A 27,234-nucleotide genomic window follows, 5' to 3' on the forward strand; every position below is an offset into this window, starting at 1 on the left:
AAGTGCCGTTGCCGCCCTCCGCCCCCAGTAAGGATGTTGTAGGCTGTAGATGACTATGTACTAAGGTGTCCCTAATGGACCGTGACTTTCTATACGTGATCTGTGGCACATTAGCTACATATTTAGAAACTATCGGATCCTCCGAGAGGAAATGCCAGTTTTCATTGATGAGATTCCGGATTGACTGTTGATGGGTCGTGAAGGTGGTGATAAGTTTGGTAGTAGGATGGGAGTCACATACTTTCTGTTTGAATATGAGAGTATCACGTGTGTTTGATTTTGCCCGTTTGTAGGCCCTTTTGAGGATTTTCTTGCTATAGCCTCTGTCAAGTAGCCTCCTGTAAAGGGCCTTTGCTTCTCTTTCGAAGTCTTCATTTCTCGCACAATTCCGCCGCAGCCGCAAATATTGGCTGTAAGGTATACTATGTACAAGCGTACGGGGGTGAGAGCTAGAGAAGTGCAATATGGTGTTCCCAGCAGTCTCCTTCCTATATAATGTGCTGAAGACAGAGCCATCTTCTTTGAAGACAAGGCGCAGATCCAAAAAAGGGATGGAGATTGCATCCGATTGAATCGTAAACTTTAAATTGAAGTTATTCTGGGACAGAAATTCCATTAAATCCGACAACAGGTTTGTTGAACCTGTCCAAATAAGGAGGACATCATCGATGTATCTCCGCCAAAGAAGAATGTGGCGGAGATACATCGAAACCCTTCACTGGAGAAGAGAGTGCGTTCCCATCCCCCCAGGTACAGGTTGGCATACGATGGGACACAGAAGTCCCCAACGCTATCCCCTGTACCTGGAGGTAGATAACGCCATTAAACAAAAACATATTGTTGGTTAAGATATGTTCCAGTAGTAGGATAATAAATTGGCCTAGTTCCCAGCTATTGGTGTCTCTTTCTCTCAGGAATTCCGAAACTACCTCTATACCCTTGGTGTGTGGGATGCTTGAATAAAGAGCCTCTATGTCAATTGCTGCCAAGATTGCTCCTTGAGGTATAGTGAGTCCTTCCAGGATTTTAAGTAGGTCTAATGTATCCTTAAGGTATGAGGGTAAGCTTGTGACATGGCAGCAATTGACATAGAGGCTCTTTATTCAAGCATCCCACACACCAAGGGTATAGAGGTAGTTTCGGAATTCCTGAGAGAAGGAGACACCAATAGCTGGGAACTAGGCCAATTTATTATCCTACTACTGGAACATATCTTAACCAACAATATGTTTTTGTTTAATGGCGTTACCTACCTTCAGGTACAGGGGGTAGCGATGGGGACTTCCTGTGCTCCATCGTATGCCAACCTGTACCTGGGGGGATGGAAACGCACTCTCTTCTCCAGTGAAGGGGCTTCGATGTATCTCCGCCACATTCTTCTTTGGCGGAGATACATCGATGATGTCCTCCTTATTTGGACAGGTTCAACAAACCTGTTGTCGGATTTAATGGAATTTCCGTCCCAGAATAACTTCAATTTAAAGTTTACGATTCAATCTCCATCCCTTTTTTGGATCTGCGCCTTGTCCTCAAAGAAGATGGCTTCAGCACATTATATAGGAAGGAGACTGCTGGGAACACCATATTGCACTTCTCTAGCTCTCACCCCCGTACGCTTGTACATAGTATACCTTACAGCCAATATTTGCGGCTGCGGCGGAATTGTGCGAGAAATGAAGACTTTGAAAGAGAAGCAAAGGCCCTTTACAGGAGGCTACTTGACAGAGGCTATAGCAAGAAAATCCTCAAAAGGGCCTACAAACGGGCAAAATCAAACACACGTGATACTCTCATATTCAAACAGAAAGTATGTGACTCCCATCCTACTATCAAACTTATCACCACCTTCACGACCCATCAACAGTCGATCCGGAATCTCATCAATGAAAACTGGCATTTCCTCTCGGAGGATCCGATTCTAAATATTATTTTCTAAATATAGTTTCTAAATATGTAGCTAATGTGCCACAGATCACGTATAGAAAGTCACGGTCCATTAGGGACACCTTAGTACATAGTCATCTACAGCCTACAACATCCTTACTGGGGGCGGGGGGCGGCAACGGCACTTATAGATGTGGACACTGCGAATTTTGCCCATGGATCAGAGAAGGCATAGGATGCCCCCTCCCAAGAGGGGGTTTCCATAAGCTACGTAGATTGTTCGTGCCGTTGCAGCGCCTTCTATATTGGTAAAACCAAACGCCCCTTCGCTAAAAGGATTCAGGATCATTTATACTATCTGGATGCCGGACTGCTATACACTCCTATCTGTAAGCACATTGGCCTCCATCATAGTTTTGATCCTAGCTTCATCTCCTTTGCTCTGGAGGTCATATCTGACTTCGAGAGGGGAGGGAATGTGGACAAACGAATACTCCAGAGAGAGGCTAGATGGATTTTTGGCCAGCAGGCCACTCATCCACCTGGCCTTAATAAAGCACTTTCATATAAACCATTTTTGTAATACATGGTTGGGAGCCTTAGCTGGGATCCTCTTCCTTTTTTTTTTTTTTTCCCTGATGTCCTCACTTTCTTCAAGATACAGGCTTTATGAATGAATTTATGGAACTATATCGCGCTATATGGTCCCATTCAATCTCGCCATCTTTGTACAGCATGCAATTTAATATTGACTCTCCCACCCAGCTACCAGTAATCATTTAGGGACTATGCGATTAGGCTTACGTTTATATGGTCATTAAGTATATTATACACTGACTTAAACCTCACACTTGAATATAGCTACTAGCCTCCCATACTGAGATTTATTTCCTAGCATATACGGCCGTTACTATATCTCACTCATCTACGTTGTGCTTCAGTATAATGAGTTTGAGTATATATTGTACTGACTATCTTATGGCATAGATTAATCATATATGTTGTCTTTCTGGACTAGGAAGCCTAGTGGTTTATTTATTTTCCCTTTTGTTTCTTACATATTTTACTAGACTCTTGTCCTGCTACTGTGTGGTCCAGTTCCTCTATTGGTATTATCCGGTTGGGATCTGGCACCCTTGGATTTTTTGCACCAGTTGGTACAGTGGACGATGCCTGGCAATGGTGGTGTGTGCTTTAAATTTTAGACTTGCATCAGTAGGTGAGACTACCAGATTGAATGTTTTGATCAATTATTATATATATATCTTTTACTGTATTTGGTTGCATAAATATGTATGACCGCCATATAACTGTAGTATATTTATCTGTTGTTTATATAGTTCAAAAGAACCAATGATGCCGATCTATGCCCTGATGAAGCAATTAGTTTTTTGCGAAACATGTTGGCTGACAGGCACGAATGAAATTTGAACACAATACTGGATGGTCATACTTGTGTATATATATTTATATCTGTTTTGTATACTCTTCTTTTTTATTACAATTAAATAAAAATTATATTTTAACTATCTCACTCGTTGATACCTATTAGAAAATAGACTTATTATCTCCCTACAAAAATCCCAGTTTCTTGAAAGAATCTCAACTTTCGTGGTATTTGGTTATAATTAGGGATTGGGAGAATCGTCTTAACTCCTATTTATGTCCACAGCCTTTCATTATTTGGTAAAATCATATATCCTATCATGGTTGGTGGGTGTAGCACCTGCCAAGCATGAGCCATACAAATGAATGAGACGAGGCCACTCTACAAGTGCCCTGCAACCTTGTGCAGTGCAGCAAACAAGGAGTTAAATCAGGCAGCACTGTGTTGCTTTTTCACCACCTGCTTTAACCCTTGAACCCTTCAGAAGCATGCAGTTGCGGACACTTGGAGATTGGCTCCATTTACCTTGAATAGGAATTAACTAAAGGCTAATTTACAAGTGCAGCAGGCACTTCTGCTCCTCTGAAAAGCAATCCAAGTGTGCTTGACAGGTGGTGAGGAGACAATATGTTGCCTCCTCACCACCCGCTTTAAACCCATGATTGCCATGCAATGCATGCGATTGCGACACGATAGTATGACAAGTAGAGGTTTAACGGTGACTCTGTGCCCGGTGATCTTTGACTTTTCTCATCTTGTTCTGGTAGCTCTCCACCTCTTTAAGGTTGTCTACCTCCACTGTAAACAATCCCAACACATTATAACAACATTTCTGCGACCAGTTTTGATACATTATAACAGCTTTCCTGTGTCCAATCGCGATACATTGTGAAAACATTCTGCCGACCAGTCCTGATACATTGTAACAGCATTCCTGTGATTTGGGTTGGTCCTCCAGACACATTTTCTTCTGTACACGTCAGATGAGGAAATGACAATTTTTATACAATTCTGGATCCAGTCTGAAAGCTAAAGGATGCTAATAAGAACCCAGAGACTGTATGTCTTCATTGATGACAATGGAAAAGGTTCGGACAATGGCCCCACCAGCTGTTAAATGTGTTGGTTCCTGTGATATGTCCCCTTAGGGGTAGAGTAATATTGAAGTGTACTTTTCACATAGTGAACCAAGTACTTGTAGCGTCAATAGATGTGTCAGATTTCCAGTGTTTAGACGAGGGATCTTCAAACTATGGCCCTCCAGCTGTTGTGGAACTACACATCCCATGAGGCATTGTAAAACTCTGACATTCACGGACATGACAAGGCATGATGGAAATTGTAGTTCCTGAACAAATGGATGGCCGTAGTTTGAAGACCTCTGGTTTAGACTGACATTTAGGCTACATCTCCCAGCACAGCCCGTCCCTCTGGGCTTGAAGGATTTTCAAAGTGTCCATCATGTTGACTATTTTTATGTGTTAAACATCTGAGATAATCTTGTGACTCTTCATTTACAATTCTCTTCTTTTATGTGATTACAGAGAGCCGCCTGCTCCTCTGAGGTTGTTCTCATTTCTCTAGTTCATATTCTTCCTTTCTTTCTGTTTGTAGGACTCCCTCTACCATGACCTCTCAGGAAACAAAGGACCGAGCTGTCAGCGTAACCAGTGACACTTCCAACTGCAATGCTCCGACCACCACAGGCAACCCTGCCAGCCCCATCAGCCGGGTAAGTGTTTGCTGAATGATGGCGGAAGGTTCAGGAAACATCATGACTAACTGCATCACTTGCTCCCATACATGAAAATTCAGTGCATTCTAGGACATGATATGTATAGCACTTTGGGTTTTCTTTGTAATGGTGACTGGGGCTTTGTACTGAATAAGTCGGTGATTGCTAGCTGTGCTGAGAGAAATACACAGGCCAGGTGACCTGTTGATCAGTCAGAGTATGGTGACAGCACCTCGTGGTATAGGATCAGGTGATCAGTATGTATGTGGTGAATACACCTTGCGCTATTGCCATCTGAAAGTCAGGTAATTGGTATGTACATAGTGATAGCATCTGATGGTACAGGATCTGGGGGTCAGATGATCAGTTTATACATGATGATGGCACCTGCATGTATAGGACGTGGTGGTCATGTGATTAGTATGTACAAGGTGATGGCACCTGGCGGTAAACCCTTATGCAGGGTCCAAGGGTTAAAGCAGTTGGTGAAAAATCAACACAATGATGCCTGCTTTAACCCCTTGTTTGCTGCACTGCACAAGGTTGCAGGGCACTTGCAGAGTGGCCTCATCTCATTCATTTCAATGGGTCATGCTTGGCAGGTGCTACAGGAACTGGAGGTCAGGTGATATGAATTCACATGATGAAGGTACCGGGCGGTATTATGACCTGGAGGTGCTGTGATCAGTCTGTACATGGTGACAGCACCTAGCGGTGTCAGATCTGGAGGTTAGGTGATCAGTCATTACATGGCGACCACACCTGCCAATATAGCAGATGGAGGTAAGGTAATCAGTATGTGTACATGGTGACAACTCCTAATGGTATTGTCGCATTTAATGGAATAATAGAGGAATGTTACGTGATCAGTCTGTACATAGTAAGGACACCTGTACAGTATCAGATCTGGAGGGCTGGTGGTTAGTATGTACATGCTGATGGCATCTTGCAGTATCTGATCTGGAGGTCAGGTAGCCAGTATGTATGTGATGAGAGCACCTGGCTGTGTGTCTCGCACAGGGTTAAAGCCTACTTTTATTCCGGGTATTATGCAGTATGTATTGGAGTGCTGTTATTCTATCGCCCACCTCTATTCTGCCTGTGCTGCAGATTATTCCTTTATAGAGTACAGAGAGACGTATAATTAGAGCTGGTCTCCTGCCAGGAGATTTGGTATATGGCGTACCTGATATTGTCTCTATGTTGCCTCTATCCCACCTCCTCATTTCTTCTCACCTCTTTTATATGAAGAGCTGAACATACAGTGCATTGTTGGGGTGTTGCTGCCTGCTTTTTTTGTTATCTTGCTATTGAAATCAAATGTTCTAATTTGCATCATGTGTTTTTTTTCTGGATTTTTGGTTGATATTCTGTCTCTATCATTTAAAATACACCTATGATAAAAATTATAGACCCTTCATTTCTTTGTAAAGTCAAAAACATACAAACTCTGAAGGTGATCAAATAATTATTTTCCCCACTGTACTGACTGAAAGTAATCTTGAAAATTAAATTAAATATGTTAAAACTTATTTGAGGTTTTATTGACAGGGGTTTACATGTGCCCTCAGGGAGGCTATACGATTTTTAAGGCTTATTTTTTAGAAGTTAATGTGAATGTGATACGCTAGAAAAAAACCTTATGCGACAAATGTTTTATGAATTGCGTCTCATTTCTGTGTGTGTGTAAGTACATTTACAAACCTCTATGTTTAGGGAACAAAAAAAACTGTAACTGTAACTTGAGTTTCCGTTCAGTGAGTAAAATAAGTCTTTGATCCCCTACCAACCAACTATAATTCTGGCTCTTACAGTATGTGGTACTTGTAGTACACAGATTAGACCTGTCAATTTAGACCCCTTTCACACTGGAGGCGTTTTTTCAGTCGCTTTAGTGCTAAGAATAGCGCCTGAAAAAAGCCTCACCTGCAATCCCAATGTACAAGCCAGAGTGCTTTCACACTTGGGGAGCTGCGCTGGCAGGACATAAAAAAAAAATCCTGCAAGCAGCTTCTTTGAGGCGCTTTCAATAGGCAGCGCCACTTTGTGGGCGCTTTTAACCCTTTATTTGGCCACTAGCGGGGGTTAAAAGCACCCGAAAAGCTCTGCAAAAACTACAGTAATGCACCGCCAAAACTAACGTCACTTTACCGCCAACTCCCCTGTGCTGGCAGTGTGAAAAAGCTCTTAAGAAGGTGCTCCTAACGATAACTCATTATGTGTCTAAAAAAACACTTATCCACAGAATATTTCTTCTATTCAAACCTCATCATGGACAAAGACCAAAGGGCTGTCCAGGGGTGTCGGGGTCAAGATTGTAAACCTGCACAAGGGTGGAATGGGCTACAAGACCATCAGCAAGAAGCTTGGTGAGAAGGAGACAACTGCTGGAGTGATCATTATTTACAAAATGACCATCAATCGTCATCGGTCTGAAGCTCCATGCAAGTTTTTGCCTCATTGGGTTAAGGATGATCATGAGAAAAGTGAGGGATCAACCCAGAACTACATGGGAGGAGCTTGTGAATGATCTCAAGGCAGTTGGGACCACAGTCACCAAACAAACTATTAATAACACAATACGTCGCCATGAATTGAAATCCTGCAGCACCCGCAAGGTCATCCTCTGCAAGAAGGCACATGTACAGGCCCGTCTAAAGTTTGCCAATGAACATCTAAATGATTCAGAGAAGGATTGGGAGAAAGTGCTGTGGTCAGATGAGACCAAAGTTGAGCTCTTTAACTCTAACTCTAATTCTATTTGCTGTACTTAGAGGAAGAAAAATGCCGACTATGACCCTAAGAACACCATCCCTACAGTCAAGCATGGAGGTGGAAACATTTATGCTTTGAGGTTGTATCTCGGCTAAAGGATTTTGCCACATTGAGGATCCAATGGATCGGACCATGTATTGTAAAATCTTGAATCTTCTTCCCTCAGCCAGAACACTGAAGATGGGTTGTGGATGGGTCTTCCAGCATGACAATGACCCAAAACCTACTGCCAAGGCAACAAAAGAGTGGCTCAAGAAGAAGCACATTAACCAATTGCCGACCAGCCGCCTCCGTTATACGGTGGCAGGTCGGCACGTTCCCGCAAATCACCGTAGGTGTACGTCGGCACCTTTTTAAGAGCGACAGCAGGCGCGCGCGCCCGCTGCACAGCGGAGGACCAGATGCGTGTGGCCGGCGGCCTCGATGTCCGCCGGCCACGCGGGAATGAAAGCCAGAACAGGGGCCTGTCAATGTAAACAGACAGATCCCCGTTCAGACGGGGAGGAGAGACAGATCTGCTCTTCCTAGTGATTAGGAACAGCAATCTGTCTCCTCCTCTAGTCAGTCCCATCCCCACACAGTAAGAAACACTTCCCATGGAACACACTTAACCCCTTGATCGCCCCCTAGTGTTAACCCCTTCCCTACCAGTGACATTTACACAGTATTCACTGCATTTTTATAACACTGATTGCTGTATAAATGTCAATGGTCCCAAAAAAAGTGTCAAAAGTGTCCAATCTGTCTGCTGCAAAGTCACAGTCCTGCTAAAAATTAACGATCACCGCTATTACTAGTAAAAAAAAAAAAATAATAATAAAAATGCCATAAATATATCCCCTATTTTGTAGACGCTATAACTCTTGCGTAAAAATATAACAAAAATATGTCAAAGAATATTTATCGGCCGAAACCGATAAATTAATTTTGTTGCATTTTTTGGGGGGATATTTATTATAGCAAAATAAAAAATTTTTGCATTTTGTTCAAAATTGTCGCTCTTTTTTTGTTTTTTTGTTTATGGCGTAAAAAATAAATGCCGCAGAGGTGATCAAATACCACCAAAAAAAAAAGCTCTATTTGTGGGGGAAAAAAAAGCATATCAGTTTTGTTTGGGTACAGCATCGCACGACTGCGCAATTGTCAGTTAAATCGACGCAGTACCATATCGCAAAAAAATTACCTGGTCAATAAGGGGGAAAATCTTCCGGGGTCTGTAAGTGGTTAAGGTCTAAGAGTGGCCTATCCAGTCACCAGACCTTAATCCTATAGAAAATGTATGGAGGGAAATGAAACTTCGAGTTGCAACTCCATTTATAACATTTGTATCATGTTATTTCTGGATTTTTGGTTGATATCCTGTCTCTATCATTTAAAATACACCTATGATAAAAATTATAGACCCTTTATTTCTTTGGAAGCGAGCAAACTTACAAAATCTGCAGGGGATCAAATTATTTTTCCCCCTGTATATGTCAATATACAGTATATCACAAAAGTGAGTACACCCCTCACATTTTTGTGAATATTTTATTATATCTTTTCATGTGACAACACTGAAGAAATGACATTTTGCTACAATGTAATGAAGTGAGTGTACAGCTTGTATAACAGTGTCAATTTGCTGTCCCCTCAAAATAACTCGACACACAGCCATTAATGTCTAAACCGCTGGCAACAAAAGTGAGTACACCCCTAAGTTAAAATGTCCAAATCGGGCCCAATTAGCCATTTTCCCTCCCCGATGTCATGTGACTCATTACTGTTACAAGGTCTCAGGTGTGAATGGGGAGCAGGTGTGTTAAATTTGGTGTTATTGCTCTCACTCTCTCATACTGGTCACTGGAAGTTCAACATGGCACCTCATCGCAAAGAACTCTGAGGATCTGAAAAAAAAAGAATTGTTGCTCTATATAAAGATGGCCTAGGCTATAAGAAGATTGCCAAGACCATGAAACTGAGCTGCAGTATGGTGGCCAAGACCATACAGCGGTTTAACAGGACAGGTTCCACTCAGAACAGGCATCGCCATGATTGACCAAAGAAGTTGAGTGCATGTGCTCAGCGTCTTATCCACAGGTTGTCTTTGGGAAATAGACGTATGAGTGCTGCCAACATTGCTGCAGAGGTTGAAGGGTCAGCCTGTCAGTGCTCAAACCATACACCACACACTGCATTAAATTGGTCTGCATGGCTGTTGTCCCAGAAGGAAGCCTCTTCTAAAGATGATGCACAAGAAAGCCGTTTGCTGAAGACAAGCAGACTAAGGAGAAGGATTACTGGAATCATGTCCTGTGGTCTAATGAGACCAAGATAAACTTATTTGGTTCAGATGGTGTCAAGCGTGTGTGTCTTGCCTACAGTGAAGCATGGTGGGCGGAGTGTCATGGTCATGGTCTGGGGCTGCATGAGTGCTGCGGGCACTGGGGAGCTACATTTCACTGAGGGAACCATGAATGTCAACATGTACTGTGACATACTGAAGCGGACCATGATCCCCTCCCTTCAGAGACTGGACCGCAGGGCAGTATTCCAAAAGAACAATCCCAAACACACCTCCAAGATGACCACTGCCTTGCTAAAGAAGCTGAGGGTAAAGGTGATGGACTGGCCAAGCAGGTTTCCAGACCTAAACCCTGTTGAGCATCTGTGGTGCATCCTCAAACGGAAGGGGGAGGAGTGCAAGGTCTCTAACATCCACAAGCTCCCTGATGTCATAATGGAGGAGTGGAAGAGGACTCCAGTGGCAACCTGTAAAGCTCTGGTGAACTCAATGCCCAAGAGGGTTAAGGCAGTGCTGGAAAATGGTGGTCACACAAAATATTGACACTTTGGGCCCAATTTGGACATTTGCACTTAAAGGTGTACTCACCTTTGTTGCCAGTGGTTTAGACATTAATGGCTGTGAGTTGAGTTATTTTGAGGGGGACAGCAAATTTGAACTGTTATACAAGCTGTACACTCACTATTTTACATTCTAAATAACTTTTACATTTAAAAAAACACTTTAACCACTTCAGCCCCAGCTGACACAAATCAGGCTACCTCTCAGTTCAGCAAAATCTCTGTGACAGGTTTACATTGTATTTTTGACCCCTGCGCTTGGGCAGACAACTGCCACAGATTTATCATCAGTGGGGGTGGGGTTTAGGAATCTTGTAGTAACTCCGTTGCATGGTATGTTTCACTTCTTCTGTTTAGTGTTGCCTTGCTGTGCCAAAAGATTTGATTATCCTCTCCATTTTTTAAATCTAGTTTGGGAAGCTGTCTCATCCAGTGCTGCCAACCGTCAGTATTTTTACTGGTATCCAGTAAAAAAACGGGCACTTTTCTCCTGCCAGTAAATGCCAGTGACAGGAAAAGGTTGCCAGTAAAAAATATGGCTGTGATGTCTGACTCGGAACTGCGTATGCGCTGTTCTAGTCCGGAGCCAGCCAAGACCATCCAAGTGCCTGCTAGAGTGTGTCCAAGGGGCGCTGGGGGGGTCTGGCAGAGATGGTGCCTGAGGTGGTTGTTTGATGTGATGGTGCAAGGGAGCCGAGCGGAGTGGCCGGAGCCTCTTGTGCCTCCGGAGTCGTGTCCCTGAGCTACTTACTGTATTGAAAATAGAAATATGTTTTTTGCCTCAGTATCTACCTTAAACCACATTGCTAATTGCATATTGTATTTGTTTGTAGCCTAAATACTGAAATTTACACTTAAAACTGTAATTTTGTAAATTTTGAAAATGCCAGCAAAAAACGTGGCTGTGCCAGTAAATTTTGGGTGCTGTGTCAGTAAATTTCAATCTGGTAGGTTGGCAACACTGGTCTCATCCCCAGTAATAAATCTGTTGCAGTCGACTGCACTGGATTCCAGGCACAGGGTTTGCAAATATTTTTATTTATATAGGATCGACAATTTAAATAGCCGCCTACTTATATTGTGCATTCACATCAGTCTCTCCCCTCAAGGAGCTTATAATGTAAGGTACCTAAAGGCGGGTCAGTTTTTTCATATAACTAGCTGGTTGAACAAAAAAACTGAATAATCTGTGGGCTGCCTTATTCGCATTTATACATACATACACATACTCGGGCCAGTTTAGACAGAAACCAATTAATCTACCAGCATGTATTTGAATTGTGGGAGGAAACCAGAGTACCCAGCAGTAACCAACGCAAGCACACGGGGAACGTGCAAACTAAATGCAGGTAGTCTCATGGTAGGGATTTGAACCAATGACTAGCCACTCTTCTATAAATATACTGTAAACCTGGCCCAGAGATATATACTGTAAACCTGGCCCAGAGATTTTATTGAACAGCCTGATTTGTGTCTTAATTGTGTTTGCCGTTTTTTGATGAATGCCCCCTTTTGTGCCTAGTGAAGAATGACCCTCTCTTCTCCCATTGTAAAAAATAAAAGTATGTTAAGATTGTGTCTAGTGATAAATGATGTGTCTTTTCTTCCAGTCCTCTAGATCTTCTGGAAAAGTCCACAATTTTGGGAAACGATCAAATTCTATAAAGAGGAACCCAAATGCTCCGGTGATAATGCGTGGCTGGCTCTACAAGAAGGTATCGACATGGTCTCTTTTAATAGATTAGCTGCTGGGGTAACGTGTGATGTATGATGGTGTGAATGTGCGACAAAGCATATAATACAGTACAGTCTGAGGGTGCCATAGCTGTGCCATAACTTTTATAACTGTGTTATTAACTGGCAGAGCACACCATTGTCCTGCGTACAGTGGCTGTTCAAATTATTACCTGGCAGAGCACCCCATTGTCCTGCGTACAGTGGCTGTTCATATTCTCCACTGTCAAAGCATCCCCTTGTTCCGTGCGGTCCCTGTTCATAAAAGTTACTGGTAGAGCATCCAGTTGTCCTACATTAAATTGTTTTTGAACCCATATTTACAATTCACTGCCAGCCCCTCTATTATAATTAGGCAAAGCACACTGCATTAGTCTTTTAAATAAACAAGGCTTGTAAATACCGATTTAGATCGATCTTTAGGCCGGTCACTTGACATGCGGCCACTGTACAGCTCGGATACATGGATACTGCAGGAGGGGCTGAGATCTCCCTCTGACATCAGTCGGGAAAGTCACAGGGCTGCTCAGCCCCTCCTGCAGTAGCCCTGGAAACCGGCCGAGTGTCACGTGACCGCCGTAAAAATCATTTTAAATCGGTATTTACAAGTCTCCTTTTTATTAAAGACTAATGCAGTGTGTGCTATGCCTAACTATAATTGAGGGGCTGCCAGTGACTAGATATAGATATCGATATCTATCTATCTATATATATATATATATATATATATATATATAGATAGATAGATAGATAGATAGATAGATTTATATATATATAGATTTATATATACATGTATATCTATCTAATAGGGATGTATGCTGATCACAGTGGTAAGGGCTTAGCAGCCCTGATCTTCGTGGTCAGCGCAGGAAGTGGCAGGATCAGGTAGGTTTTTTTTTTTTTGTGTTTTTTTTTTTTTACAGTTTAAGAGGGGGGCAGATTACACAGCAGTTTAATCTGCTTTAAGGGACCAGGATCTTTATTTTATTAATTTTTTGGGGTTAACAAACACTTTAACAGTATTCTCATATTATTTAACTGGCAGAACACCAGCTCCCTTCTGCTATACTGCACTGACTCCACCCCAACTACTCCCTTACCTCCACATTAGAGCTTCTGGTCACCACCAATATTTAAATCTACTGTGATGAATTTCTCCACCGTTTGCCACACCTGTACACATAGCTTCCATAGACTTGATTGAGGTGGTATATTTAGACCAGAGGTCTTCTGTTATGCAAGTCTATGGGGATGTGAAGTGCAAGAGGTCATACATGTATTAGTACAATCCCCAGATATATCATTAATTTTTTATTAAAGCACATCTATGGTCAAAATATAAAATCATATATTAATTTCTGCATTGCATTTCTGGCCTATTAATCTGAACGATCTTGAAGTTTGTAAACTTACTTTGTGAAGACCCCCCACACATTTACTTTCTGTGACACATATTCACTACGTCCTGTAAATAGGCACTGATGTGTCACACATTCTACAGAGCCTGCCTTCTGAACTAGAGGTGCTGAGAACAGGAGTGTCACGAGTCAGAGCAGGAGTTACTGTTTGCAGGCAGCAAGGTACCATGGGATATGTAGTCCTTAGAAATTTAAAGTAAACCGCAGAGGAGTTGCTGCAAAGCATGCAGGGAATCTAAATTACAGAAATATTGATGGCCAGTAGACTGGCAGAACTCGCAACATGAGAGCAGATTTTTCAAGTAAACTTATATAGGATTGTCAAAAATTACTTATTTGTATTGCTATTATAATGCTGATGTTCTAAAATGAAAGTGTATGCTGTACCCATAGATTTTCTTTAGGCTGGATTCACATCCGCATCCAATTCGCATGACAGGAGATTGTGACCGGCTCTCTATGGAGCTAGTTCACATCTCCGTTACGGCTGGGGAGCTGCTTGCACAGGAACGCTGTGCATCTTTGGCTCCGTTTCAGGGCTGACTTCAGGCAAAAATTTGGCAATGATTTGTCCCTGAAATGGAGAACAGGGACGCTCCGCACCCCTGCTCCGAGCTGCATGCGTCGGAGGTGTGAACCCAACCTAAAAGGGTAACTCCACATTCACAGGGAAAAAAAATATAGCATATAAAATTGCGACACAAGCCATATTGTTATGTAGCATTTATTGAAAATGACCTTTCCTTTTTAATTTGCTTCTCTGAAATTTTCTGTAAAATGCAATAGATGTCATGTCATAGATGTAATTTCCTACCTGTGTGATTAGCTCCCTGATTTTCCCAGAAGTCTGTACTAAACTACAGCTATTAGATATCAGATTTTGGGCATCCTCGCTTACTTTACATCAAACATTTCAGTTTTGGTGGAATACTCCCAAAGGGTTTATCATGTCTTTCCTCTGTCACTTTCCTCATTAGAATCCTGTAAGTGCAGCAGCTATTCACTAATGAAAAAATGACTGCTGTTCACCTTCACTTTGCACGTGCACACAAACAGCTTTTTCCATTTCCGAATCTGTTAAAATCCCTGCAATGTTCACAATGTAAACAAATTTTGTTAAAATCCCTGCAATATACATAGATAACCCAGAGGGGAATGTTTTTTTCTCAACAAAAGTGGAGCTAGATTTAAAATGTGTCAAAAATCATTTTGAAGCCATACTTGGTTGCAAGTTTAAGCTTTTATAATGACATTTCCAGTTTGCATCACAGATTGAAAGATTGTCTTTAAAAAAAAAAAAAAAGCATTTTTACTACATTGCTCATATAAGAAATGTTGTCTTTCCAAAACTGAATCAAAATTGGAAACAAAACCTGGCATAATGATCCGTTTTTTTTTTTGTATTTTCAATCAAGCACAGACCAAAATTGTAGACAAGAGTAAACTGTGTGTGTCCAAAGTTCCAAACTAATAGATTGGTGAGTCAGATTGGATAAATAATTGATGAGAAATATGAGAGTATCACTGGCAATGGTAAGAGAAGTTCTTCGCTTGAAAAGTCAAACATATTTCAGGCTTTGGGAGCTGGAAGAGAGCGCAGGTAGGGCCATGGCAGGGATACATTGATAGGCCAGTGAAAAAGCGACACCAGGAAGCTGTGACATTGACTAGTGGTGTCGCACCTCTTCCCTATGCAGTGTGGCAGAGCTGTGTGAATCACACGGCTGGCTGTAAAGCACTGCAAGCATTTTGGTATATAAAACCATTAAGATGTATTTTCACTTTGTATTTCGCTGTTTGGCTAGAGGTTTCATTTAAATAATTGGTTCACAGCACATAAAACAAAAATAATATTTAGCTGAGATCCAGATAATTCCCCTAATGTGTGTCTAGAGAACTACAACCAAGATATTCTGAGCCTTTTCTGCACTTATCATGGAAGCCTGCAGCCCCTCTCTGCTAGATTACAATGTCTCCTGAACTCTTAGTTTAGGAGAAGCCAGGCTGTGTGCATCCACCTGTCATGGCATACTTGGTGCTGTGCGGTGTTTGAAGCTTCTCCCATCCTTGATATTGTGAGTTATTGCTCACCTGCCTGGCAGTGGCAACACATCAGGATTGTTACAATATACAGCAGTAAGTAAAGCCCCTCCATACATCAGACTCCATGTTCAGTCATTGAAGTCTTCATTTGGCACTGTGGGAGTTAATGTGGTGATATCATTAACATGTAGTGATAGTGTTCGATAAACACCTTCTGCGATGTGTTACAAAAAGCTGACACTGAACTGCACGTGGTGCTAATTAAAGTGAAGTAGTGGCAGCGTCACCTTGTGCCATCTGCATAGGTTGCGTCAGCATTGTGTCTTTGTTAACCCTTGAAAGGTCTACGGAGATGACATCATTTCCGGGTCTGTGCTAATCCTCAATGGCCCAGCCTCATTTCTGCTAATTTCTGCTCTATGACAAAGTGTATTAACGTGGAAGTCCAGCCCAAACTTTGCGTTCCCTCTTTTAGATTGTGTTTGAAAGGTCAGGATTTCTGCCTTGGTGTGATCGCTATCTGGGAGATTTTCCCTGACTGCCTGTCCTGGTGTCAAAACAGGAAGGAGAGGAGGGATCATCATCACAGTCAGAGGAGATTAGTTCTGACAACTGTCGCTGGGGAGTTTTCCCCTCATCTTCTAATCCTTGATCAGACAAAAGGTCTCCTTCACCCTTACATACATAAAGTTTGATTTGAACCCCTGACAGTTCTATATACTCTGTGCCATGTCTGCTCTGTAATAACCCCTTGAGTATCAGAGCTGGGCCTCTTCTGGTGTGCTGCCTCTTATTAATTTTGATAATTACTTTATAAAGTTCATATGTTAATGGAGTGATTGTGTATTTTTTCAGGCGAATTCTGGGATGAAATTGTGGAAGAAGCGCTGGTTCGTCTTGTCGGACTTGTGTCTGTTTTATTACCGAGGTGAGTGCTGACATATCAACTTTCATTAGTTCTGTATCTCCAAGGTTAGTGCAGACTTATCCATCCTAGTATCTCTAATGCCGCGTACACACGAGCGGAATTTCCGTCAGAAAGAGTCCGATGGGAGCTTTTCATCGTATATTCCGGCCGTGTGTATGCCCCATCGGACTTTTTCTGTCGAACTTAGAGAACATGTTCTATATTTTTCCGACGGAAAAACCGCTCGTCTGTATGCTGTTCCGATGCACCAAAAATGACGCATGATCTGAAGCAAGTACGAGACGGAAGCTATTGGATACTGGACATTGAACTTCCGTTTTCTAGTCTCTTCGTACATGTTGTACGTCACCGCGTTCTGGACGGTCGGAATTTGGTGTGACCGTGTGTATGCAAGACAGCTTGAGCGGAATTCCGTCAGAACTCCGTCGGAAAAACCTTCAGAGTTTATTCCGACGGCAAAACCGGTCATGTGTACAGGGCATGAGGTGAGTGTGGACATGTCAGCTCTCATCCATCTTCTATCTCTGAGGTGAGTGTGGAGGTATCATTTCTCATCTGTCATGTAGTACAGAGTTGAGTGCGGACAAATTGTCTCTCCTCTGTCTTGTAGTGCTGAGGTGACTGTGGACATATCTGCTTTCGTCCGTCTTAAATTTCTGAGGTGAGTGCTGAGATATCAGCTCTCATCCATCTTGTATTTCTGAGGTGATTGCGGAAATATCGGCTCTCATCCGTCTTGTATCTCTGAGATGTGTACAGACGTATCGTCTCGCATTTCTCCTGAATCACTAAGGTGAGTGCATACATATAGGGTCTCATCTGTCTTGTATCCTTGACGTAAGCATGTACATAGTATTCATTTTGTAGTGCTGAGGTAAGTGCAGACATATTGGCTTTCACCTGTCTTATAGTGCTGAGGTAAGTGTGGACCTATAGGTTTTCATCAGACTTGTATCTCTGAGGTGAGTGCAGACTTACCGACTCTCGCCCATCTTATGACGTTGAGGTGAGTGCGGATATATTGGCTTTAATTAGTCTTGTAGCGCAGAGATGAGTGCAGATGTATAGGTTCTCGTCAGTCTTGTATCTCCAAGGTGAGTGCGGACATTTTGGCACATCAGTTTTGTATCTGAGGTAAATGCGGACATATCGACTTTCATCTGTCTTGTATCTCTGAGGTGAGTGCAGACATATTGGCTCTCATCAGTTTTGTATCTCTGAGGTGAGTGCGGACATATTGTCTCTCATCAGTTTTGTATCTCCAAGGTAAATGCGGGCGTATCGACTTTCATCTGTTTTGTATCTCTGAGCTGAGTGCGGACATACTGGTTTTCATCTGTCTTGTAGTTCTGAGGTCTGTAGCGGCAATATAAGTACTGAGCCCTGCACACATTTCTCAGTAGCACAGAACAGTGGCTCTCTGAAATTACAAATTGGGAGAATTTCATGACTTTCTAACTGAAAAATCACATGTAAGGAATGTGTGTAAGGTGCAGAGGCGTTGAATGCTGATGAACAGCCCCCATCAGTATTTTGCACTTTTATGAGCCTATTTAACATGTTCTTTTTCTTTATGGATATTTCTCAGATCTTTGTCGAATCTTACCAATATTGTCCCACCTATGGCCAGACATAGACCCTGTGTTTCAGTGACAGATCAAAGTGTGATATTGAGTTGAACAGTCTCCTTCTTTGTGCTGGATGGACACGTTTTGGCAACTCCAACAAGTTAATGGAATAATAAAGCGATCATCCGATTAGCTTAGCCAATTTCTAGCAAGTGGTTCACATTGATTGGGAAGTTCAGAGAATTGTGTCTCTAAATTCACTTACATTTGCTCCAGTCACTTCATGTTCAATAGAGAAATTTAGTCTTGAAGAGTAGGGAAATACAGCAAAAACAGCCTTCGGAACCCTGTAGTGGAAATAACTGATTATACCTGGAGTAAATTAACGGGGACTTTTTCAGTCAAAATGGGTCCTAAAGTCGTTTTTTGTTTTTGTAAATAGGCAAATAGGCAGGTAAATTGGAATGATTCCTTCAAATCGAGCAAGTACTCTGCCAGTAAATCCATCTGTTGTGTGTGTGTTGGCTATAAAGTCCTTGGTCCTCCTATTTTGTATAGGGTTATACTTGGTGGCACTCATTCTGTGTGCTTATACCTGGTGGTCCACATTCCCTTCTTTTCTGGGGTTATACCTAAAGATCCCCTGTTCTGTGTGATTTATAACTGTTGCTTCCTGTTCTGTGCAGTTATACCTGGGAGTCTCCCATTCAGTGCGGTTATTCCTGGGGGTCTCCCAGTCAGTGCAATAATACCCGGTGGTCTATTGTATTTTGTGTATATACTTGGCGGACACTGGTCCCACATTTTTGTGCCATTATACCTGGTGCTCCCCTGTCTCCCATTCTGTGCAGTTATGTCCGGTGGCTTCTGGTCCCCTATTCTGTGCCATTATACTTGGTAAGAGATGCGAAGTTCTGTCACCTCTGGAATCAGCACTTTGTATTCCACACACGTCCTCCATCGCTGACTCTGTATGTTTGCTGTAATTCAGCAGATTGCGTTCTGCTCACAGCAGGGTGGACACTGATCCTGTGCCGCACACAAGTGTTTATCATTACGCTGGCAGAGAGAGAGCTTCATGGCAACGGAGTTTTTATTTTTCTAAATTGTCCTGAGCTTTGTATTGCTAGCGGGGTGGGGGTCAGGTGACTTAGCGTGTAGAGAGCGGACACTCCGGAGCAGTAATTGAATGTCAGCAGTAATTGAATGTCAGCCTCTGTTCTTGCCTCAGGTTATCGTGCTCCATCAGAGGCCGAAGTCCCTGTTGGCCTCCGCAAAGTAAATGTTGACAAAAAATACGGCATTTTCTCCTTCCAGTGGTTGCACTGCACAGGCTGCAATGGCTTTATGTCAGAAAATTGATTCTACATGTCAGGAAAGGAGAAATCTTGTTGTCTGAAGCAGATTCTGATGACATGCATGTGAGGCAGCTTGCCTGTATGACCTGTGTGCGGGAAAAGTGGACTCTGCCACTTCACCGTGCCTTCAGTGTTTCTGCATTTGCAGCTAATTCTTTTACAGATATTTCATATACAGCCAGCTACTGAAACACTAGAATTTGCTGACTTGCTGGTTTTCTGCAGTTCTTTACTTTTATGATGTAAAGTAACTGTAATTTGGTTTCCTGTCATTCAAAAATGATACACAGCTGAATGGCTGAGAGGGATAAACACCTTCTCTACCTCCAGTTCATACTGCTCTGTGTGGAGTATCATTTAGAGAGAGACAGCTCTGAGTGCTCTGCAGACACAGTGCCATGTAAGTTCCCTATATGAAAGCTGAATTGCAGAATGATAGACTGTTAGAGATAAATGCCATTACAGTCCCCTCTACCACAGACATTGATTTCACACTTGTGCTCTCTACAGCCACCTCAGCCTTTACTGGCACCACATTTTAACCCCTATTCACACATGACCATTTTTCTGCTCATTTCCCTATGCCTCACGGCGCAGAATCCCATTCTTCCTGATTGTGCCTGTTTACACTTGTATGCTCAGTTGCTCTATGGCATACAGTCAGCAAAGTACATGATTTTTTTTAGCTTATTCAGGGGTTTTGTGATAACACAGACTTCAATAGAAATGGTTGGAAATGCATTATATGCGCATGTTCATGTTTTTATGCTTAAAGAATTCCTCTTCTCTTAGCTCCGGTTCACACAGACACAGGGGCGACTTGTCAGGCGACTTAGCCGCCTGACAAGTCGCGTCCCGTTCTGTACTACGGAACCGTTCTAAGAGGAGCGACTCAAGTCGCTCCGACTTAGAAAAAGGTTCCTGTACTACTTTTGGGGCGACTTCAGGCGACTTGCATTGACTTCTATACAGAAGTCGTTTTGAAAGTCGCCGCTGAGGTCGTGTGCAGGTCGCCTCTGTGAGTCGGCCTGCAAGTTGTGTTGCCCCTGTGTGAACCGGCAGTTAAAGAACTGCTCTCATCCCCTTTTCCAGCCCATGAAACAAACTCCTGAAGCTGGATACATGTGCAAAAATGCTTCAAAACCACTAAGAATGCAATTTTCTTAAGTGCGAATGAATACTTTGACTCCTTAAGATCCTTTACAAAAGGTCAGAGAACAGTACATATAAAGAGAAAAGGGAATGAAAAAAATAAGTGTTCAAAAAATAAACCAAATCATTTAATGTGAAAAGAGTGGTCTGATTAATACTTTTCCTTCATTGTACCCAAGTCAGACCCTAACCAGGGAAAAACTAGACTATTAGCTGCTGGGGCCTGAAAGTCGCACAAGAAGTTGGGAACCAGGGCACTATAGTCTCCCTCTTATAGTTATTTGTGGTCTCATAGGTAACTTTTGTGTGTGGGTGACCTGCTTATCCCTATACAGACTGTTCTACACAGGTATGAAAATTATGCTAGAATCTATGATACATTCCTATCTTAGTCTCCATCATGCTATTATTCAGCTCCTATTCTCTATTTCAGTAACATATTTAATTCAGTCTTATCATTTGGCAGACGAGAAGGAAGAGGGTGTCCTGGGGAGTATTCTGCTTCCAAGTTTCAAGATATCTGTGGTTATCCCAGAGGACCATATAAACCGTTCATATGCCTTCAAGGTAAGAACACGGGCAGATCTCATCAAAGATAAACCAGCTGACATTCCTCACATTATTCATCTCTGGTAATAAGAGTTTTTAATTGGCTACTGCTTTTCATTCATGCCCAGTGTTGTTCTTTTTCTGAAAATAAAGTTTATGGTTTCATGTTTTGTGTACCGACTATAATTAGTTTCATCCCCCAGGCGGCACACCCCAACATGCGGACGTACTACTTCTGCTCCGACACCAGCAAGGAGATGGAGCTGTGGATGAGGGCCATGATTGGGGCGGCACTTGTACACTCAGAGCCCGTCAAACGGTATAATGCTGAATTCTTTCCTGATGTGGTGGTGGCGGGAGGGAGGGGGGAATTTTGAATGGGGGCTGAATACCTTCTTGTATTGTCCTGTGGTTTAATGCTTCATTGTAATGCATATTCACTGCAGGACGTCTAAGAAACAATTATTTTAATGGGGTATGTCCACATTAGCAAGCTTTAAAAACTAAAAACTGCTGTTGCAATATGAGCAATACATATCGGGAAGCTCCAGAGGAATAAACCAAAGCACACAAAAATGCAGTTTCATGCAGCTTTGTGAGTTTTTTGACACACTTTAATGCATCTTTTAGCACTACGGGAATGCCTGCCAGACAGGAAATGAAAAACAGGTTTTTTGTGTTTTTATGGAAAGAGAAGAACATGCAAAAAGAATGTATTAAACTCACTTAAAAACCAACTGAACCTTTTGTGTAAATTGTATATATATTTTTGGTGCATTACAAAAAAAAGGGTGTGCAAAGTCTTAAAGTTTGTTTTCTTTAGAAAGGATTGAAAAGCCTGTCCCATTCCAGGATGCTACAGAGGAGGACACTTTTCTCTATGGGGAGCAGAGGTCTCTCATGCCCCCTTACAAGTCAGTCCTAAGGGGACAGGCTTTTCTATTCAGGCTGGGGAAGCTTTCTACGGTAAGCAAACTGTAGGAAGTTTTGCATGAGCTTTAGAGTGTGTATGGGTGCTTTTTTGCTGCAGATATGCTCATTACCGCAGGACATGTCGCCGTGATCGGAACACAAAGCTGCAATTTTCCTCCTGCAGTCTTCTGGTAAATTATACACATAGTCAGGACATTCTGCTTGTTGGAGTACTGGCCACATTTGAGGAGTCAGCAGATATATTCCATGAAAGATCACACAAAGTGACCACAAGAATCTTCTACAGATCTATGGCAAATGTAGAAATGGTAATTGAGGTTTGTAGTCTATCTTTAGCTTTGCACATGAGGGAAATAATGAGTAAAAATTCTGAAACATGATGCTTTTTGTAAATATGCATAATCCTATAACCACTTGAGCTCTGGAAGATTTTATCTCCTTCATGACCAGGGCAATTTTACTATTTAGCATTGTGCTACTTTACCTGGTAATTGCCTTGTTATGCAATGCTGTACCCAAATTAAATTGATATCATTTTTTTTTTTTATTTTTTTTTACAAATAGCGCTTTCTTTTGATGGTATTTGATCACCACTGGGTTTTTTATTTGTTGTAGTATAAATATAAATATCCCCACAATTTTGAAAAATATCCAATATTTTTTTACTTTCTGCTACAAAAATACATCCAATAAAAATCTAATTTATTCTTAAATATTGTCCAAACTGTATTCTGCTACATATCTTTGGTTAAAAAAATAAATAAGTGTATATTGATTGGTTTGCATGAAAGTTATAGTGTCTACAAACTATGGTGTTTGTATATATATATACTGTAATTTTTAAAATATATATATATATATATATATATATATATATATATATATATATATATATATATATATATATATATATATATATATATATATAATAAATTACTAATGGCGGTGAGCAGTGAATTACCAATGACACTGGCTGTGAAAGGTTTAATATCCAGGGTGATTTAAGGTGTTAAATGTGTGCCTAACAATGTAATCTTTGCTGATTTTTACTACATATCTTTCTTATCTTTGCTTTGTAGAGATAAGAAACAGATTGCTCCCTCTGTACAGAGCCCTGTATTGATTGTCAACACAGGGCTCTGGGCTGTGATTGCACACAGCCAATTAGCAGGTCCCGGATGTGAATCATTGGCTGGGACTTGCTGACAGCCTCATGCTATGTACAATCACAGTGGTTGTCGGTGGGGGGAGGGTTGCCACGCATATGTGTGCCCTAGACCTAGAAGCAGGAAGCGACATACGCCCGCTGTCAGCAATACATTGCCAGCAGGCGGTTTGCAAGTGGATAAGCAGCACATTTTACGCTGGCCCACTAGAATATAGTTAATTTTGGAAGTGCCACCTGCAGGACACAGAACAAGGAGTCAGGGTAAGCAACTGGAGACTTTGGGGTTAGCACTATCGTCTGCAGAATATAGAAAGGAGATTCAGGGTAAGAAGTGTCAGCAAAATCAGTGTGGCCTTCAGGACACAAAGGAGAGTAAGGGTAAGCAGTGTTGCCTGTAAGACACAGAAGTGAGAGGGTAAACTGTCTCCTGCAGTACATCGAACTTACATATTGGAAAGGGAGGTTGCCTGAAGGACACAATGCAGAAGCAGGGTAAGCAGTGCGGGCCTGCAGGACACAGAGCAGAGAATTGGGGTATGTATGGTGTCTGCAGGGCTTAGAATGGATAGTCAGGATAAACACTGTTGCCCACGGAACAAAAATTTATGGTAAGCAGTATCACCTGCAGGGCATGCGTGTCAGGGCAAACCGTGTATTGTGTACAGAATGGTGTAATAGAGTAAGCAGGGTAGGAAGTGACACTTGATGGACACAGAATGCAGATTAAAAAAAAAGCAATGCTGTCTGCAGGACACAACTGGAGAATTATGGGAAGGAAAATGGCCTGCAGGACACATTATGGAAAGTCAGGGTAAACAGTGTTACCTATAGGACATGGAAGAGAGCGAGCCAGCGTTAGCAGTGTTGCCTGCAGGACACAGAATGAAAAAAGAGGGTAAGCCGCGTCGCCTGCAGGGCACAAAATCAATTAAAGCAAAATCTTTTTTGGGGGGGGGGGTGTCTATTTACAAAGATCATCACAATACCATTATTTTTACCAGTTTAAAATAGTTGTGAAGCCCTATATATGCTGAGATTTTTCATTTATTTAATTTTGGCCAACAGGACAACAGTTCTTGCACGTTTTGTGCATTCTCATTATCTTTTCCTTTATATTGGCTACATATAGGCCAGACCTACATTGTGCAAACTGCACTGGAGCTGTGCTGATCATAGCTTGTAGAATTACAGCATAGAAAGTAGGGATGCACCGATACAATTTTTTATACAATGAGTACAAGTACCGATGCTTTTTTTTTTTTTTTTTTTTAGTACTCGACGATACCAATTACCGATACCTACCACAACTGTTTTGTTTTAACTTCAGCTGTCCGCAATGGTACAAAGCATTGAAAAGTTATTTACAAATGAAATAAATTGATTTTTTTTTTAATTTATCGCTTTTTCAATGTGAAATGTTTAAATATATGTTAATATATATGTGTATAAATATTCCCTAACAAAGCAAACAAAAAAAGTTTTAATTGTTTATCGTTTATAAAATAGACATGAACAAAGAAAGCAGGAAAATAATAATTAAATGGAGGAGAATAGGGAGTTAATTAAGGCTGATTAGAGTAAATTAACTGCTTGCTGCCCGCCGGCCTTCATATGATGGCCAGGTGGCACGGCTCTCGTTCTGGGTGGGCGTCATATGACATCCGTCCATTTAAACAGGGAATGTGCGCACATCCCTGTACCTTCGATGGCGGCGTGTCATGGAGACACCGCTCGCCACCGAGGGGGGTAAACAGCCGTTGGGCATGGCTGTTTACCACGTGATCACAGGTGGTACTGCCCTACTTTGCAGGGCGCATGCGCGCGATCGCACTGCGCGTGCATGTTGGTGGCGGCGTGTTCCCGGGAACACTGCTCGTCGCTGACGCTGGTAAACAGCCATTGGCCGGCGGCTGTTTTTAACAGAAAAGTTTTTTATTGAACAAATCAGTATTACAATACAGTCAGCTTTTGACAATCAGATCTTGCTTAGTTAAATAGTATTCATTTAAAATATCCATATTTAGCATCTTACAGCTCCATACAAAATATAATTTCTACCAATTCTCATCCAGTGACAATTCCCAAGTTTACTCCCATCTAGAGCCGGTCCATGACTATCTCAGGGTATACGATCTCTCTCCCCTGGGGGGGGGGGGGGGCGCATCAGCCGCCCAGCCTGTATATTAAAATGGTTTTTATTTGGCGTGGTCAAGTGTTATCCGGTGGGAAGGGGGGGCGATGCCCTCCATCCTGACGGGGGGGAATCCATCATTTGCTCCCCCACCTCTCCGACTCCTCACCCACTCGCATCCACCCAGGCCGCCCAAACCTTGTCAAATTTATCCGGACATTGCCTGTTCTCGTAGGTGAGCCTGTACAAGGGGAGTACTGAATCAACTGCCTTTTGCCAGGATTTCAGTGTGGGGGGTTTAGCTGACTTCCAGTGGATCATTATCTCCCTCCTGGCATAGAATAGTGAGAAAGTAACGCAGAGTTTAGCATATCTGTCCCCGTCAACCTCCCCCAAGTAACTCAGCAAGAGCACCATTGGTTCCCTTGGCACCAGCAGTTCGCTCAGTTTCCCGGCTATGTGTTCCCAGTAGGTTTGGATTTTAGGGCATGCCCACACCATATGCCAAAATGTACCTGTTGCATCCGGGGCATGAAGGGTCTAAGTTTGGGTATATGCTGGCCATCCTATGTGGGGTGTAGTATGCCCTGTGAATAAACTTCAACTGGATAAATCTTTCTTTGGCCGCTATCATAGAGGGGATAAAGGTTGATATACAGTCCTCACACTTGTCTTCTCCCAGGGCTGGGATGTCCTCCCTCCATTTGTTGAATGTGTGCGTGGGTTCAGTGTCAAAGGCTACCGTCAGGTACAGATAGAGGGTAGAAAGGGGTGTCCCCATTACACTTGAAACGAGCAGGCACTTGATGGAGTCAGATTCGAGTGTCAGTGCCTCCGGGAATTGAGCCTTCATGGCATGTCTCAGCTGCCAGAACCTAAATTCCGAGGTATTGGGAAGGGAAAATGTTCGCCTCAGTTCCGTGAAGGGCATAAGTTTCCCGTCTTTTATAACGTGTTTTAAGGTGGTTATCCCTCGTCCAGCCCAGAGTGATGGGTCCGGGATATCGTTTTGAAATGGGGGTAATGTGAGGTTGCCCCATAATGGAGTATGTGGGGATTTGCAGATCGGCTTGTGATAAACTGCTCTGGCCTCTTTCCAAACCCTAAGCGTCCTTTTCATAGGCGCTCTTAGGTCGTGTAGCGCCTCGAACCCCCTAAATGCGAGGTTGCTCAATGCCGCATAGGACCCCAGTATAGCCGCCTCCAGTCTCACCGCTGGATTTTGTCTGGGCTGGGAGAACCATCACCTGACCATGACCAGGATTGCCGCCCAGTAGTATATGAGGAAGTTGGGCATCGCTAATCCTCCTGCTGAGAGAGGTAGGTACAGTATACGTTTCGCCACTCGGGGTGGTCTCCCCGCCCACACAAACGAGGTCATTATTCCCTCAAGGCGCTTGAAAAAGGCCTTTTGGATGTGCAAAGGGGTGTTTCGGAAGAAGTATAAGAATTTTGGGAGATATACCATCTTCAGAAGATTGGCTCTGCCACCTGGGGTCAGTGGGAGGGTACGCCACGCTGCACATTTTGCTATCATTTGGGACAAGAGAGACTGGACATTAAGTTCTATGAATTTTTCCGACGTGCTAGCGATTTTTAACGCCTAAGTATGTGAATTCATCCACCC

General features: G+C 42.5%; 1 protein-coding gene across 14 annotated transcripts in view; it reads left to right on the top strand.

Annotated features, from left to right (window-relative positions):
- PLEKHA5 (pleckstrin homology domain containing A5) overlaps nt 1-27,234 on the top strand; it is a 619,814-nt gene that overhangs the window by 143,755 nt on the left and 448,825 nt on the right. For 13 of the 14 annotated variants that reach the window (XM_073621386.1, XM_073621378.1, XM_073621382.1 and 10 more), the window contains 5 exons: nt 4,886-5,003; nt 12,236-12,340; nt 16,676-16,748; nt 21,293-21,393; nt 21,579-21,694. In XM_073621386.1, the coding sequence (XP_073477487.1) occupies nt 4,899-5,003; nt 12,236-12,340; nt 16,676-16,748; nt 21,293-21,393; nt 21,579-21,694 (500 nt within the window). In that variant the 5' untranslated portion in view covers nt 4,886-4,898. Of the gene's footprint in view, nt 1-4,885; nt 5,004-12,235; nt 12,341-16,675; nt 16,749-21,292; nt 21,394-21,578; nt 21,695-23,589; nt 23,738-27,234 lie in introns of those variants that run through there. The other variant, XM_073621392.1, reaches the window with a different exon arrangement.

Source organism: Aquarana catesbeiana, linkage group LG03 (assembly GCF_042186555.1).
Source record: "Aquarana catesbeiana isolate 2022-GZ linkage group LG03, ASM4218655v1, whole genome shotgun sequence".
Classification (NCBI taxonomy): domain Eukaryota; kingdom Metazoa; phylum Chordata; class Amphibia; order Anura; family Ranidae; genus Aquarana; species Aquarana catesbeiana.